The sequence below is a fragment of the Bombyx mandarina genome, chromosome 28 (genome assembly GCF_030267445.1).
Source record: "Bombyx mandarina strain Sakado chromosome 28, ASM3026744v2".
Taxonomy (NCBI): domain Eukaryota; kingdom Metazoa; phylum Arthropoda; class Insecta; order Lepidoptera; family Bombycidae; genus Bombyx; species Bombyx mandarina.
The window spans coordinates 4,702,010-4,720,218 of record NC_143233.1 but is presented as its reverse complement, the minus strand read 5'-3'; the positions used below and the strand labels follow the sequence as shown (position 1 = coordinate 4,720,218).

Here is an 18,209-nt window from a genome sequence, read left to right as displayed (position 1 = left end):
TACCTGGTGTTAAGTGGTTACTGGAGCCCATAGACATCTGTAACGTAAATGCGCCTCCCACCTTGAGATATGCGTTCTAAGGTCTCAGTATAGTTACAACGGCTGCCCCGTCCTTCAAGCCGAAACGCATTACTAATTCACGGCAGAAATAGGCGGAGTGGTGGTACCTACCCGTGCGGACTCACAAGAGGTCCTACCACCAGTAAAGTGGTAGTGTTTTTATAGAAGCAAAAACGAAAACATGTCTCGCTTAGTAAATATCAGAATGGACTTGTGTTTTACACTCGTTGCTCTTTCTAGTTACCGAAGCGATTACGCAGCGGCGTCTGTTGTATAAATAAATAAAGAGAAAACGCTCGGGGACGCTCGGATCGGCGCGTCCATTCCGTGACGATTGAAAACTAGCTCTGACCATTACACCGTAACGGGAATATATTTATTATTACTTTTTAAAACATTAAAAATAATAGTTTAAAAAAAAACTAAAAAAATTCGCTTTTATTGAAAATCTCACTAAAACATAGAATATAAAAGTTAATAAATTTGAATTAAAAATAGTGTAAGACAAAATGTTTTTATTGTAAAAAAAAGCGTGGGATGCATGGTATCAGTAGTTGGCGGCTTCCCCCCGGTGAAGGTCAAGGGGCGACCTGAGGGGGTGAGGCCGCGCGGCGCGCTACCAGCACTCTAGCGCGCTGCCGTGGAGTGATTAGAGCGACCGGTCGACGGTGTATCGCGTCCCGACCCGGCAGGCTGGTTCTGGTCCAGCGGGGTATTCCGGGACACCAGCGGCACCGTCTGGGCGGCCCGACGGGCTGCCGTACCGAGACGGCCGACGTTTCAGAGCCTTCGATTCGCCTCGAAGGCTCCGTCGGCTGGGCGTCCTTGGGGTGAGCCGCGCCGTCTGGTTGTAGTGTTGACCGCGGTAGCCCCCCTACCTCATCCGGGTTCTGACCTCGGAGGGGATCGGACGTCGGGTGTAAGAGTGCAGGGGAGTCGTTTAGTGGGTGGGCTCTAAAATCCTTGGGCCCGCGGTCTGCTCACAACACCATGCAGATCGTTGAGTCTCACATACCCCGCGCGCCCCTTTTGCGCGGGGACCTCGTAGGAGGTTCGGCCCTCTACCCGAAAAAAAAAAAAAAAAAAAAAAAAAAATGGTATCAGTAGTTATAAATATATTATGAACAGATATGAGTGGAAGGGTTATTTTGATAACATCCTGAAAAGCACCCCACGCTTTTTTAGAATAAAATATTTTTTTCTTCGAGAACGCTCGAGAAGTACGAAGCCATCTATTTTCAGGTAGCGAAAAAACACACATCGAAACTACTCGACTTGCCCAGAACGTTCTCGACAAATCTAGGGATGTCGAATCGACTGTACGTGTTAGGGTTGCTAGGGTTCATTTCTTTGATATTCGTTTCTGCTATTCGGCGATAGATGGCGTTACTCTTACCGGCGTAACAATATAAAATTGTTTGAAACTTGTATACATGCAAGCTTATCTTGGAAACGTCGTAGACGATATTCAGGCATATATATGTCAAATATCTTTTGTTCTATAATGGCTAACCGCCACGTTGTTATCGTGCGTTTAATAACAACGCTGGTTCTAATAAAAATACTGGCAACGGTGTAATAGGAAGTTCCGATGTTGAAAAATGCAAGTCGTGTTCCGTACAAAAACATGGAAACTGTCGCCATTCCGCCATATTGTCGGGAGATAGGTCACGCTGGGTTTTTACATTTTGAAACTAAAAGCAAATCAATTTAGGTATGGCATTGTGTTTACAGAAGGATTTTGTTTAATTTTTAGTTGTTAATGAATTTGTACGCATTCCCACGATCTTTTGATGATTAATCTCTTATTGTACATATACGGGTGAAAGTAAAAAAATATAAGTGAAGTTATGCTGTAACATATACAGCGGATATTACAGACGTTGTCAAAACAGCTACTGGCGAAGTTAGCCAGTTTTTTTTTATTGCCTTATGGTTGGACGAGCTCACAGCCCACCTGGTGTTAAGTGGTTACTGGAGCCCATAGACCAGAACGTAAATGCACCACCCACCTTGAGATATAAGTTCTAAGGTCTCAAGTATAGTTACAACGGCTGCCCCGCCCTTCAAACCGAAATGCATTAGTGCTTCACGGCAGAAATAGGCAGGGTGGTGGTACCCACTCGCGCGGACTCACAAGAGGTCCTACCACCAGTACCTAATAATGATACCAAATAGCGTAACAATGAGTGTGATAAGCGAAATTTTATTCAGCACACCTCAAAAGCCTAATGACGGGCCAGTAAATCAGTTGGTCCCGCGTTATCCGGGCAACCGCCGGTCTTCCGGCGGGCGGATGAGCACCGCACCCGGTGACTGATGCCTTCCGGGTCCTACACTTAATTGTCGGCCGTTTCAAATTTGTCCATTTGTGAGGATTACGTTTGTAATTTTTATGAAAGCATTTTTGAAGAGAAATTTGCTGTTTTTTTTGTATTTTATTTCAAGTTGAGCGTTGAAACACTGAAGCGTTTTTGTTATCAATACTGTTGCTGATTTTGCTCGGATGATTTTGTTGAAAAGATTTTAGATTCCTTGGAATTTAAGAACGCATTAATGGACGCTTTTAATGTCAGCGACGAAAATATTATAATTAAGATATCATCATGGGTCTTTGTGGACCTTTTCGGGGGTACAGAGCGGGCATAGAGACGAACCCCACTACCTGGACTTTCTACCTTTCTCGTGTGTATACAAGCGGCAGCTGTAAGAAATGTGGAATGCTGTCATCTTAACGCAGGGGTCACGCTAAGCTTGTCTGTATCGTTCCAATTTTAGTATAAGTACTACCGAAGTAAGTACTATTAAGATATGCTATGAATAAAGTGATTGCTCGGAAAAAGAGGAAATGGGCCGGCCGCATATGCTGTCGCACTGACAATCGGTGGGGCACCAAAATACTAGAGTGGAAATTTTGTACAGGACATCGTATCGTGGTGTTACGCGCTGGGGTTCGGGATAAGTAAAAATTCTACAGAATTACAAATTAACACTGTATTGTAACTAGAATCGTCGAGAACATTCCTCACAAGTCGAGTACAGTCGATGTGTGTTTCCGTTATCTAACAATAGATGGCGTTGTACTTATCGAGCGTTCTAGATGCTATTAGATCCTTCGATATTCGTTCGGCTATTCGGCGATAGTTGGCGTTACTATTACTGGCGTAAAAGTGGGCAGACACCCAATGAGGTGGACCGATGACCTGGTCAAATTGGCTGGTAGGAACTGGATGTGAAAGACAAGGGACCGAAAAGAATGGGCCGCATTCAAAGAGACCTACACTCGGCATTGCGTGGACACGGTTTGAATATCTATACTAATATATAAATCTACAGTGGTTTTTACGAATGTTCCGTTATAACTACTAAACCATGCATCCGAATGACTTGAAACTGGGATCCATGTAGAAAATAAATGTCCTTAATGGATAGGCAAATATAACACTAGCTGCGGGGGCGTTCATGATAAGAATCTTTGTGAGGGTGAGAAATAATAATGTTAATTTTAAATGCCCAGCGAAGCGGACGGGTACAGCTGGTAGATGAATAAAGTTTATAGGTACCAATTATAAACACTAACAACAAATGTGGATGCAACTCAAAACGTCCGTTTGTTGGCTCATTGAATGTCTCTCATACATTAGTACACGATTTTCGTTCATTAAGCACGACCGTCGCTGACACACTGCGCTGGCTACGGACCAAATGGACGTAGCCTTACTGATGTTTACATAACGCTAATGCTGATTCATTGCGTGTTTACTTTCATTTTGAATATGGTGTTTGTGTTCATTGAATATGGTATTATTTTGCATGAATATTAGAGGGTATTGTTGCGAATGCTCCCTAATTCAATGTTATGTATCCACATGTGAGTGCTCGGCAGTGCAGCATAGTTATAATTGTAGAAATTCATTTCCGATCCTGAGGACCGAATGGTAAAGAGTCAACATCGCCCAAAACACGTCATTTCGGATCTTCCCGATCGACTAGTGCTTTTAGATACCTCAAGCGCCGGTTATCGTTCTCGGCGAACCCGTCGCATGCAACGAAGGGGTCGGTGTTACTTAATCCATAGACACAGCCCACTGAGTTTCTCACCGGATCTTCTCAGTGGGTCGCGTTTCCGATCCGGTGATAGATTCTACAAAGCACTGCTCTCGGTAGGGCTAGTGTTAGTAACTTCGTCAGATTTAAGCCTCGTGAGCTCACCTACTTGTTAATGTTACGCTGAAATGGTCTCTCAAGATTTAAAGTTTTATTCGGTAAAGACTTTCTCACTGATCAAACTCAAATACAAGATTTCAAGAAAGAGTCAAACTAAACGGTGGTACTTGTAAATAAAAATATACTATACACATGCAATACACATATTATTATAATAAGTCCTAAATTTACTTGTATTGTTCCAAAATAGGGGTATACAGTTTCTCTATCATCCCTCTTTGGTAGTAGTATTCTTGTGAATTTTTGTAATTAATTTATAGTATTACTATCGAATTTCGAGCAGGTAGATTCTTCTAGTGATTAAAAACATAAATCGACTTTTTGGCGGGAACGCGAGGAGTGAAGTTGTGTGATTTTTTTTATTTTGTCTATTTAGTGTTTCTTCAGGTTTAAATGTGTAATAATGGTGGTTTATTAACTGTTTAATATCTGTGAAAGTGCACAAATGTGGGAAATCTTCTCGGGATCCTCCAAAAAGTCCACTGAAAAAATCTTAGTAAATGACCACCATTTTACTGAGATTATATTTCATCCCATATCATCTCATTTCATTTAATTTCATCCCCGTTGATTAATATCTCAAATTAATCACCTTCATTTCATTTCACTCCATAATATCATTTTTCATAAAAATATGAATATAAATTAAAATAAGACATGACTTAAAGGTCTCAGTTACCAGGTCATAAAATCCCTTTAAAAAAACATAAATCAAATGAAGATTTTTAATGACAATGTCTAACTTCATGTAAATCTTGAGAGATTTCTAAAAGTTTTAATGAGTTGTAGACTGTTTCGTGTCGAGCGAAGATTGACGAAAAACTTATGACGTAGGTTCGTAATGTACTCCAGTCGAGAATAATGAGTCATATGTATTGGGCCATTATTATTTAGCCTGGCAATATTCATGAATGATAACAAATTAAAACGATGCCTTAACCCCTTGAGCGCAAACCGTCGATAGACCGACTCTTTATTAATGTGTATAAAATGAGAGCGTCGGAAAACCGACTATTTGCGCAGTTTGACTATAGGTATTAGGTATCGATCTGTATGAATGCATGTACATTTATAGCTTTTTAAATAAGTTAATATCATTTATAAATAGCCTTTTAAAATTATTTTGCTTTGAATTTACCATTGATTTTGGTATGGGGTCTTCTGCGTGAGTCTTGGTTCAGACAATATGGGGTTTAGATCCGTTACCGGAATGATTATGTCCAATTTCACACACACAGCAATTTATTACATAAAAACGATCAGAAGGAGAAAAGCGACAAGCACAAGCACAGTTGAATAGTTCACAGCAAACAGTAAGAAAAAGTCCAGGCAAAGAAGGAGACGTAAAAACTATACACACTAAACATTCAACATAAACTTAGTCAATCGAGACAGGCGTGTGCGAGTAAATGTGACGTGAGCTTCGTGGTCAGAGGTCTGCGGACGACTGGCGCAGGAAACTGCGACGGCGCACCTCGCGCTGTTCACACAAAGACTTGTGAACTACGCAATCATGTGTAAGTCACCACAACACTCCCCCTCAGAGACCACCTCAGGATGGGCGATAGTAGTCTGGAAATGTGACTTTTCTACCCGATCTTGTTCTGTGAGACGAGCGCGGCGATTCCAGACTTTCTTTTTCATCATAGAGTTGCTTAGGTATTTTTTCTGTGTTGCTATCTAATAAGTAAGCTGGTTTGATCCTGTCTATGGAAACGTTGATCTCTTTTCCGTTTATTAACAGCTTGTACACTTTGTTGTCTCTGTTAATAACTTTGTAGGGGCCTTTATACGCCGGTTGAAATCCACGTTTGACTGCGTCTTCTCTGAGGAATACGTGCGAGCAAGATGCAAGATCTTTGTAGATAAATATCTTCTGGGTAGAATTATGTGATGTTGGGACTGGCTGTAAATTGCTGGCAAATGACCTGATGCGGGCTGAAAAATCAGTTATATCCGTGTCATGCTTGTCAGTTTTATGACCAAAAAATTCTCCTGGTAGGCGCAGGGGTTCACCATATAGTAATTCGGCTGACGAGCACTGAACGTCCTCCTTAAAAGCACTTCTTATGCCGAGGAGCACGATTGGTAAAGTTTCGGTCCAGTTGATGTCGGCATGACATGTAATAGCAGCCTTCAGCTGCCGATGAAACCTTTCAATGAGACCATTGCATTGAGGATGGTAGCTGGTAGTTTTGCGATGTTTAAACCCTATGAATTTGGAAAGTTGTTCGAATAGTGCTGATTCAAATTGTCTGCCGCGATCAGTGACGATGTCAGTGGGACAACCAAATCGGGAAATCCATCCCGATAAGAAGGCTTTTGCTACTGATTCGGCTGTAATATCAGTCAGTGGTATAGCTTCAGTCCACCGGGTAAAACGATCAATTGCTGTTAAACAGTACTTGTAATCACCGGAAGGAGGTAACGGTCCAATGATGTCTAGATGTACATGATTGAATCTTGCTTTTGGTAAATCGAAGGTGCCTAACGGTGAGCAAACATGTCGATTTATTTTTGAGCGTTGGCAAGATAAACACGCTCTAGCCCAGTCACGGCAGTCCTTCCTGAGTGAAGGCCATACAAATCGTTCAGCTACTAGTTTAGCACTAGCCTTTGTACCGAGATGGCTTAATGAGTGCAAGCTTTCAAATATTTGTTTCCGTAAGTGCTTTGGCACCAGAGGCCTGGGAGTCGGCGTGCTGACATCGCAGTACAGTTGTTTTTGACTTCCTGGTATATTTAGCTTCACGAGTTGTAACGAAGTGTGCCGTCTTAAGAAATTCACTAGTTCAGTGTCCGTATCTTGCGCTTTGGCTAATGTTTCGAGATTGACAGGATTTTGCAGTTCTTCAACTTGACCAGCTCTGGAAAGAGTGTCAGCCACAACATTATCTTTTCCGGATATATGTTGTATGTTAGTCGAAAACTGTGATATGTAGTCTAAATGTCTATACTGACGTGGACTACAGTTTGCCTTCCGCTGATGGAATGCGAAGCATAATGGTTTATGGTCAGTATAGATGGTAAAAGTTGTTGCTTCTAACCAATGCCTGAAGTATTTGATGCTCTCGTAAATTGCCAAAAGCTCTCGATCGTAAGGTGAATATTTTTGTTGCGATGGGCTTAACTTACGAGAGAAGAATGCCAGAGGTTGCCAATTTCCGTCCTTCAGCTGTTGTAATACTCCACCAATAGCAAAGTCAGACGCATCAGTCACTAAGCTCACCTTGGCATCACAGTCAGGATGAGCAAGTAAAGCTGCGTTACAAAGGCTTTCCTTACAGTCTTCAAATGACTTTAGTGAGTCCCCCGTCACCTCAATTGGATGTGATGCTTTTATAGAACCTGTCAGCAAGGAGCTTAGAGCAGCTTGAATATTTGCAGCTTTGGGGATAAATCTACGATAGAAGTTTATCATGCCCAAGAATCTTCTAAGCTGCTTAGCTGTTTTAGGGACAGGAAATTCTTTGATGGCTTGTACCTTGCTTTCCAGAGGTTTTGTTCCATTCGCGTCAATATGGTAGCCAAGAAATTCTACCTCCGATGCACCGAAGACACATTTTGCAGTGTTGATGAGCATTCCATATTCTTTCATTCTGATGAAAAGCTGATGTAGGTGCTCCAGGTGCTCAGATTCATTACTGGAAAATATGAGAAAATCATCGATATAAGGGAAGCAGAAATCTAAGCCACGTGTCATCTCATCGACAAACCTCTGAAAAGTTTGACTTGCGTTTCGCAACCCAAACGTCATGTACGGAAATTCAAAGAGTCCAAACGGGGTTGTTATCGCTGTTTTTGGTATATCGTCTTCAAAAACCGGTATTTGATTAAAAGCTTTAACCAGGTCAATGGTGGAAAATACACGACAGCCAGATAGGCTATGCGCAAAGTCTTGGATATGGCGAATTGGATACTTATCTGGTATCGTGCGAGCGTTTAGCATACGGTAGTCGCCACATGGTCGCCAACCGTTCTCCTTTTTAGCAGCGAGGTGTAGTGGTGCGGACCAGGGACTCTCAGAGGGTCGCGTGGTGCCGTTAGCCAACATTGCTTCGAATTCTGATCTTGCAATCTTCAATTTTTCAGGTGCCAGTCTTCGAGGAGTACAGGCAACCGGGGGGCCTGGTGTGGTGCGGATGTGATGAACTGTGTTGTGTTTTGGTGTATGGTATATGCCTGCCGGTCGTGTTAGCTCTGGAAACTTAGAAAGCAAAATATGATATTTAGAATTGCCGGTTACGACCTTTACACTAGATATTAAACTATCAGTTACAGCAGAAGCAGCTACGGTTGACAATTTGGTACTAGAATCAATTAAAAGCTTATTGCGTATGTCTACGATAAGGTTAAAATGAGACAGAAAATCTACTCCAATGATAGCTTTAGTTACATCAGCTACTGTAAAACGCCACACAAAATTTCTACGCAAGCCTAGGTTGAGATTAAGTTCAATGTACCCGTACGTGTTAATCGTAGAACCATTGGCCGCGCATAGCTCGTATTCTGTCTTTTCCCGTCGTTGACGAAGCGCAGAGCGAGGAAAGACGCAAACATCACTTCCGGTGTCGACCAGAAACTGAAGACGTGATCTTCTATCCGTCACGAAGAGGCGACCGGTGTTTAATGGGCAATCTTCAGTCGCCATTATCGACTGCCCCGAATGTTTTCCGATGGTGTGTAATCACAGGGCTGGATACATGTCTTTGCTTGTTGACCAAATTTGAAGTGGTACCAACAAAGGGGGAACCGCTTATAGTTGGACTGGGATCTTCTCGTAGGGGTTCGCCTACGATCGTGGAGCTGCTGACGATTGCGAGAACGGGACCGGGTGTGCACTTCCATCGTTAGGGCGCTGACTTGTTTTGTTAGTTCGGTTATTTGTCGAGCCATGGTATCCAGTGCCGAGTCTTCTCTTGAAGATGTTGCTGCCACCTGAGGTGCACTAGGTGCGATGTCATGGACTCTGTCAGCCAGATCTGCCAGTTCAATGAGAGACAAAGTCATCTGAGACGCGATGATAGTTTGTAGGTTGTCTGGTAGACGGCTTGTCCATATGGACCGCAGAAAATCGTCTGGTATTGTAGGTCCAGCTAGTTGTCGTAGATGTCGTAAGAATTGTGAAGGCTTACGGTCACCTAACTCTTCTGATTGTAAAAGCTGTTTTATCTTTTTCTCTTTAGAGACGGAGAGCCGCTTAATCAGTTCGCTTTTGAGGTACTCATATTTTTTTGTAGCCGGTGGTGAGGTGATGACGTCTTCCACTTCAACCGCGTACTGTCTGTCCAAGTTTGAAAGCACGTAGTAAAATTTAGTTAAATCGTCAGTTATTCTTGCCATGGTAAATTGGCCTTCTATTTGACAAAACCATATTAATTGTTTTTCCGGCCAGAAAGGCGGTATCCGTACACCAACCCGAAAAAGTTCCGCTGGATTACCGGATGGATCAACGGAAATAGGTACTTCATTTTTCGATATTTTTTTGTGTGGGGTAGTTTGCGAAAGAGTTGTGTCACTATCTTCACTGCTCATTTTGCTAGAATATTCTTCTCGGGGTCACCAGTTATGGGGTCTTCTGCGTGAGTCTTGGTTCAGACAATATGGGGTTTAGATCCGTTACCGGAATGATTATGTCCAATTTCACACACACAGCAATTTATTACATAAAAACGATCAGAAGGAGAAAAGCGACAAGCACAAGCACAGTTGAATAGTTCACAGCAAACAGTAAGAAAAAGTCCAGGCAAAGAAGGAGACGTAAAAACTATACACACTAAACATTCAACATAAACTTAGTCAATCGAGACAGGCGTGTGCGAGTAAATGTGACGTGAGCTTCGTGGTCAGAGGTCTGCGGACGACTGGCGCAGGAAACTGCGACGGCGCACCTCGCGCCGTTCACACAAAGACTTGTGAACTACGCAATCATGTGTAAGTCACCACATTGGTATTCTTACTTAAGCTACAGTTTTTTATTAGGTACTTTCTTTTTCAAAAATCTTTTAGTAATTTCCGCAAAATATGTGAAAATAAGCTCAGCACTAAAATGTTTAATCTTTTTTTTTTGTGTGTACATTCCAGAACGTTATGCCCTATTAAGGGCTGAATGTGCTAACAATATCAAATTTCGTTCGCAGCGTGAATTCTGACATATACCATGAATTTGAATTTTTACTGGTGGTAGGACCTCTTGTGAGTCCGCGCGGGTAGGTACCATCGCCTTACCTATTTCTGCCGTGAAGCAGTAATGCGTTTCAGTTTGAAGGGCGGGGCAGCCGTTGTAACTATACTGAGATCTTAGAACTTATATTTCAAGGTGGGTGGCGCATTTACGTTGTAGATGTCTATGGGCTCCAGTAACGACTTAACACCGGGTGGGCTGTGAGCTCGTCCACATATCTACGCAATTTTTTTTTTTTTTAAGTCTTAAACGTGCATACCGGCTGACTCACAGATCGGAAACCACAACTGCTTAGTCTGACTAGACTAGCTATAGGGCAGTATAATATCATTAGTAATAACACAAAATTAGTAATTAGAATGTCTGCATGTTCACACCACGAATACAGCGGCCATCTTACCCTAATGGGTCTAATGACAACGGTCGTTAACTCTGAAGGGTCTTGATTGACTTAAATGAGCCAAAGTGCCGGGATCTCTCATGTAGTTGATTGGTAATGGTCTATGGAGATTGCAGCGTGAATGCTCTGGAAAACTTGAGAAATATTATTGTGGAATTAATTTCATTGGTAGAGCGGCTGTACTATCTCTTTTCTGAGTTTTATTATTGATTGCTTAAGTTCATTTACTAGTTGTAAGGTACTGTAAGCCCACACGCCTAGGTACCAATACTTTGCCTATTTTTGCCATCATGCGTTCCGGCTTGATGAGTGGGATAATTTAAAATTAGACCACGGTTCGAAGGGTGGGGCAGCCGTTGTAACTATACTTAGATCTTAGAACTTATATCTCAAGGTGGGTGGCGCATTTACGGTGTAGATGTCCATGGGCTCGTAACCACTTAACACCCGGTGAGCTGTGAGCTCGTCCACCCATCTAATAAAAAAAATAAAAAAACGGAGCACAAGACTGCCATGTCCCATTCCTTGGTATCTTCAAATTCATACCTCCTCCTTGCGTCGGTTTCCTCATTACTGAGGGTCGTGGTCATGGCCTTGAAACAGTTTGTTTTTTACTATGCACCGCCATCTGTTCCTATCTGCAGCTGAGTGCAGAGCATCGTGCACTGTGGTATCCGGGGCTGCACGAATCTGGTCCGTCCAACGGGTCGGGTTCCTGCCTCTTGGTCGCTTGCCCTCGACCTTTCCAGTGACCACCAATTTCTCCAAGTTGTCACCGTCTTTCCTTGCGATGTGGCCAAAGTATTCAAGAATCCTTCGCAGAGCAAATGGTGGAGAGTCTAGTCCGGATCTTCAACTGAGCTACGATGAATACATTGGTGCGGCGTGCGGTCCAGGGAATACCCAACATCCTCCTCCAGCACCACATTTCGAAGGCATTAATCCGATTGCGGTCAGCTTTCTTTATAGTACATGTCTCTGCTCCGTATATGAATATTGAAAACACTAGTGTGCGTAGGTTGCTCTTGGTGTTCATAGATTCATTCATACCACGTCATATATAAAGACCATAAAACCTTTAGACATCGCACGAAAGGCACATATGCCTACTAAATAACATCACATTAAGATCGAATAGTATTCAAACAGTAAAACACAAACGAATTTGTCGCCTAAAACAATGACAGTTCGCATTAATTATTTCTATTGTTTTTTGAAACAATGATTTCAATATAAACTTCTGTTATATAGGTCACGATTATATTTGTAGTAGGGTTGTGAGCTCCGATTGAAACTCTCGAGTTATTGTTTGCTCTGTAATTGCTTTCTGTACGTTGATTCCACTTTGGTTATCATGTAAATAATTTCAACGGTTCATAATTATTTTATGCTAACGAAACCAGGACACGCTGCGCTGTGAATGTCGCTTATTAGTATGGAATACACCCACCCGATATTTTTATATATTTAGTCTGGCCATAAATACTGTTACAATTAAAAATAAACAAAATATTACATTTGAATTTGGAATCTGTCATTTTTATATGATTGCTCATTGAGTTTTCTCATTTTGGCGCCAATACATTGTACAATATTTCGCGATATTAAAATGGAGTGGGGTGATAAAGAGAACCGAATTGCTGTGATCTTAATCCGCTGCATTATGATTTATGGTCAGTTTTAGAGAGTACGGCTTGCTCTAAACGCCATGATAATTTGGAGTCCCTAAAACAATCCGTACGATTGGCAGTGAAAATTTTTCCCATGGAAAGAGTGCGTGCTTCTATTGATAACTGGCCTCAACATTTAAAGGACTGTATTGCAGCCAATGGAGACCACTTCGAATAAGCTTTTTATACTTTAAATTGTTTTATATTTATGTATTAAACTAACACACTGTAAAAGTAATAAATGTTATTTGCAATAGAACTTTTTTTCCTTTGTCTCAGTATTTATGGCAAGACTAGGTACACACTAGCTGGCCCGGCAAACGCTGTTTTGCCATATAAATTATTTCTAGGAAAGATAAATAACCTAGATACCGACTGCAGCGCCATCTGCCAGGCTGATTTGTAAATCTAAACCATTCTCGAATCCACCTGAAGGTACACAGAAAATTTCATTAAAATCGGTCCAGCCGCTTAGAAGTTTAGTGACAAACATACGCACAGAAGAAATATATATATAAAGATATATTTTTATATAAATAATTATATAATTATTCTCAGCGCGTAGTATATCTGAATGAACTCCTCAACCGCCGGATCGACTTTTAAGATAAACTATGTGTTTTTGATTTGCATTCGACAAGGCTTTAGATGGTCCACTACGATTTTTTTTAAGAATTTTTTAAAGAGAAAACTTCTCAATATTCCGATTTAAGGCGTGTGCACAAGAAAACGTCTGTCTGATCCGCTAATTATACATATTTTTATAACATAATACAGAGAATACACTGTTTATCTTTTTTTGCGTTGCTTAAACTTTGTAATTTATGCTTGGGAACTTGTTAAGTCAATATTATTATTAATTGATGCAACTAAATGTACGTTACTTATCTTATCTTAGTATTCGGAAAGATACTATACCTGAAGTGCCAACAACTCTTGCCGAGGCTCATAATAATCAAATGAATGGTTTAAGAATATCAGCTATCATCTTGTTTCCAACAAATTAATAAACGTAATGTTTTATTTATTTATATACTAAAATATTTTGTACACACAGCTGTTACGAGAAACACGACGATAAGGATACAGAGTACATGGGTATTACTTACTTCATGTTGAAATCTCTTCCAGTAGGCCCGCATAAGGAAAGAAGAATTAGGAACACAAACACACATTACATATAATAATACATACACACTACAAGATGCAAAACCATATATTTACACACACACGCGCACATACACACACACACACACACACACACACGTACACATACACTCGTTTCATTAATTTTGAAGTACCTACAATCATTGTACAATAATTGCGCAAGATATTAAATTTACGTTATATTCCCAGAAAGGGAACAAGAGTCAACAAGATAAAGAAAACTTTAAAACATGAATGTAATTATGATTATGAATTTGTAAATGAAAATGATCCTAACACGAGCGTTGCCTAGAGTTGACACTACATAATATGCTCTCTTTTGTTTTGCGTTTTCATAAATGCTTATTGCTGGACTCATTTTTTGATTTAGTTTTACGTTCACAAATTGCAGTTTCATCGCCGCTTCTCAGAACCTATCGTTGAGTAATTGAGGTGCATTTACGTTGTAGATGTCTATGGGCTCCAGTAACCACTTAACACCAGGTGGGCTGTGAGCTTGTCCAACCATATAAGCAAAAAAAAGGCAAATATTCGTGAAAAAGTCTCACTAAAATAATTTATTAATCCTCAACAGGTTTAATGTTTCTCTGATTACCTTCATTTATTTGGATTCAAATAGATCCTGATGCAAGAAAAAATCACACACATTTATCTTTTTTTTTTTTTTCTCACCCAAAGACAAAAGTTACCTTTTACTGGTGGTAGAACAAATTGTGAGTACGCACAAGTAGTTATCACCACCTGGCTTGTTTCGGCCGTGAAACAGTAATGCGTTCCGATTTGAAGTGTGGGACAGCCGTTTTATTGTTTAAACTGAGATCTTAGAGCTCTTGTCTCAAGGTGGGTGGCGACATATACGCTGTAGATGTCTATGGGCTACAGTAACCAATAAAATTAAGAACAGGTGCACCATCAGATCGTCCACCACCACCAAGCGAAAATATGAAATAAGTAAGCATAAAATAAAAAGTCAGCTATTAAATTCTCACATTCCCCTCGATCACTCGTGTGAGAGATTTCTTGTGGAAATAAGAACTACCTTTGTTATTTAACTTTTGTTCATGTGTGTGTTTATAAATTAATGTATCGACATCTAGGCCTCGCAACTGTTCCTAAAGTTAAAATAGTAATACTACATCGGGGGTATACTGTTAACGAAAAATAATATTTTAGAAATAGCACATTTACTTAGTAAGCCCGCAATCGAAAGCGAAGGCAGATGGCAGATACGTCACGCGTCGCAAGAGGCCGTTGACCTCGCACGTCAACTAAGTTTTGATCGTGTTTCATTACGTGCTGGACATTAAAATGATTTTTGTTTTCGTGTCAAAAATCACTAGGGTCGCCGCGTGTCTTTTGTACCTTCGGTGTCTTCGATACAAGTGATAAAAGGAATTGCTCCCACTATTTTTACGTTACGTCTAAGTTCCCTTAGCATTGAAAGTTCGTGATCCGAATCACACAACTCAGTCACTAGCAATTTCGTTAATGTACTACATAAATATTTCTGGTTTTATATTCGCTTTTAGTTCTGAGATGTTTGCTACTGAAAAGTGATACCAATGTTATTTGTAATTTGCTATATTGGCCAGACGTTTTCACAAGTTAACCACAATTTTCTTTTGGATTTTATAAATAGACTGTTACTATTAAATTACATTGTTATATGATTTATTTATTGGTGAGTGGTTACCGTCGCCCATGGACTTCAGCAATGGTAGAGGCAGAGCCAAGCCGCTGCCTATCGCTTAATACTCTCCACAAGCCTCATTTGAAGAAGGACATATCATAGCACTCGGGAAACACCGCTCATTCCAAAGCCGGATGGTACGTGGCAAAAAAGATCTCTGGAAACGCACTGTGGACACTGCAGTGGCTCCAGGTAGTATGGATGAACTCTACTCCGGTGGCGGGCGGTGCGATGGTAAAAACGAGATGATGGTATCATCTCGAACAATTCCTCAGAGCATTCTAGAACACACTTCAGCTTATACACACAGCTTATACAGCTATATTGAATGAAGTGAAGTATATATACCGCAATAGAACAAGCTAAATATAAATTATATCTATGAGATATCGTGGTTTTTTTGATTTCATCCCTGTACTATTTATTTGTTGCGACCGTGATCATCATGAAATAGTTTGGTGGTCTGTATCTTCATGATAGTCTTTTTCTATATCGGTTCAGTGATCCAGTCAAGTGATATGACCGTCGCAAAAGCGGTGTCTCTTTACGAATAGCGACTAGGCTCCTCTTTTTTTTGGAAATTCTTGATCTTATCATATGTGTCAGCTACCTAACTTTGTTATGGTTTATAATTGCCTGTAAGATTAAAGGTTATCAACTTCCTCCACGATGTTTCCCGAGCGCTATGACATGTCCTTCTTCAAACGAGGCTTGTGGAGAGTATTAAGCGGCAGGCAGCGGCTTGGCGCTGCCCCTGGCATTGCTAAAGTCCATGGGCGATGGTAACCACTCACCATCATGTGGGCCGTGTGGTCGTCTGCCTACAAGGGCAATAAAAAAAAACCGAAATACAAGCAGGAGTTTTTTTTATTTATTGCTTAGATGGTTGGACGAGCTGACAGCCCACCTGATATTAAGTGGTTATTGGAGCCCATAGACATCTACGACGTAAATGCGCCACCCACCTTGAGATATAAGTTCTAAGGTCTCAGTATAGTTACAACGGCTGCCCCACCCTTCAAACCGAAACGCATTACTGCTTCACGGCAGAAACAGGCGGGGCGGTGGTACCTACCCGTGCGGACTCACAAGAGGTCCTACCACCAGTAATTACGCAAATTATAATTTTCCGGGTTTGATTTTTATTACACGATGTTATTCCTTCACCGTGGAAGTCAATCGTGAACAATTGTCAAGTACGTATTTCATTAGAAAAATTGGTACCCGCCTGCGGGATTTGAACATCGGTGCATTGCTAGATCCGAATGCACTGGACGTCTTATCCTTTAGGCCACGACGACTTCATCGCTATCGAGAGCAGATGAGGAGAAGTCGTAGTAGAAACTCGTAGAAGGCACATTAATGTACCTTTTGGTGAACAACTAGTCAGATTATTATCACGTACGGTTCATTGACCTAAATATTTTAACTGGAAATGCGGTCGGCATTGTTAGGCAGCTTCACATAAAATGTTTTCGACATCTGGCATCACAAATTTCGTGGGTCAAAGCCTTGAATAGGTCGCGTGATACGAATTCACTTCGCTGTGTACGCTTGTTAGCAATTTAGCTAATGTAACATCTTAAATATTTCACTTCAGGTCTAGGTGCGTTCTTTTCATGGTAGCAAATAAATATTTTAAAAGAGAAGTGTTTTTAACGAATTTTAAGTGGAGGTAATTTGGGTGAAGTGATTTTTGAAATTGGTGTATAGTTTATGGACGGATAGGCAGAAGATATCGTGGTTAGTGTAGCCAAATATATTCGCGGCAGAAGTTGCCAGGATTTTGGTACTTTCCTATGCACTTACTTACGCAGGTACACAAGGCTTTTTTCGATAGGATTCTCTTTGTCGCATTCAACGACACATGGGACAAGAGAATGCATAATATTTCTTCTTTCAAGTTCTTTTTACATAGTTTTGAAACAAATGATATTCTTCTTTTAAGTGCATTCTTTAAAGGTTTCAAAAAAAAAATGCAATACCCATCGTGAGTCAAGAAGCGTTCTCCATTACAGTGGAAACCGAAATTTTCAATACGACCTGAATCACAAAAGCATCTCGTTACAATGTCGCGATATCCCTTTGATCGGATCTCTTTGGCGCAGCCTCCCATTACTCTTTACACCCCCGAAATCTTTGTGAAGCGAAAATATGCGTTATTATTCAGATTATATGAAAATTTAATAATAACGTTTAGGGGCGACCTCGTCGATAACGAGGGATCATTCGGGGGTGGTTCTTATTTTTATTAACCCACGCTTCCGTAGCTGGTGTTCGAATTGAAACGATTTCTAAAAATTGCTACGTAGACATTTTTATATTGTGGTAATCGTCTATTGATAAGCAACAATACCATTTATATTGTTACGCGCTGGGGCTCGGCATAAATATAATGTCTACCAAATTACAAGTTAACGCTGTATTAGCACTTAGAACACTTAAAACACTTCACAAATACTTTAAAACTCTTAATTTGCTTCTTCCGCTTCGCTTCAGGTGATTCGTTTGCTGTTTCGCTTCGAGTATTTCCGATTTCTGACTAACTGCCTGCAACGCTTTTATAGCCGATACCACATCCCTAGAATTATCGAGAATATTCCACATCTTTCGCATATTGTGTTTCCGCTATCTGATAATAGATGGCGTCGTACTTCTCGAGCGTTCTAGGTGCTACTAGATCCTTCAATATTCGTTCGGCTATTCGGTGATAGAAGGCGTTACTCTTACCGGCGTAACAATATTTTCATCATTTCGAACAAAAAAAAAGAACAAAGAATTATCAGAATCGGTTCAAGTATTCCCGAGAAA

At 40.8% G+C, this 18,209-nt stretch overlaps 1 protein-coding gene and 1 pseudogene across 1 annotated transcript; both read right to left on the bottom strand.

The window, feature by feature from the left end:
* Positions 1 to 2,769: 2,769 nt before the first annotated feature.
* On the bottom strand, positions 2,770 to 2,862 carry LOC114251645 (U6 spliceosomal RNA; annotated as a pseudogene).
* Positions 2,863 to 8,937: 6,075 nt separating this feature from the next.
* Positions 8,938 to 9,630, bottom strand: LOC149499699 (uncharacterized). Its single transcript, XM_089738947.1, has one exon. The coding sequence runs from the start codon at positions 9,628 to 9,630 to the stop codon at positions 8,938 to 8,940; it is 693 nt and encodes a 230-aa protein (XP_089595073.1).
* Between the last annotated feature and the right edge of the window lie 8,579 nt (positions 9,631 to 18,209).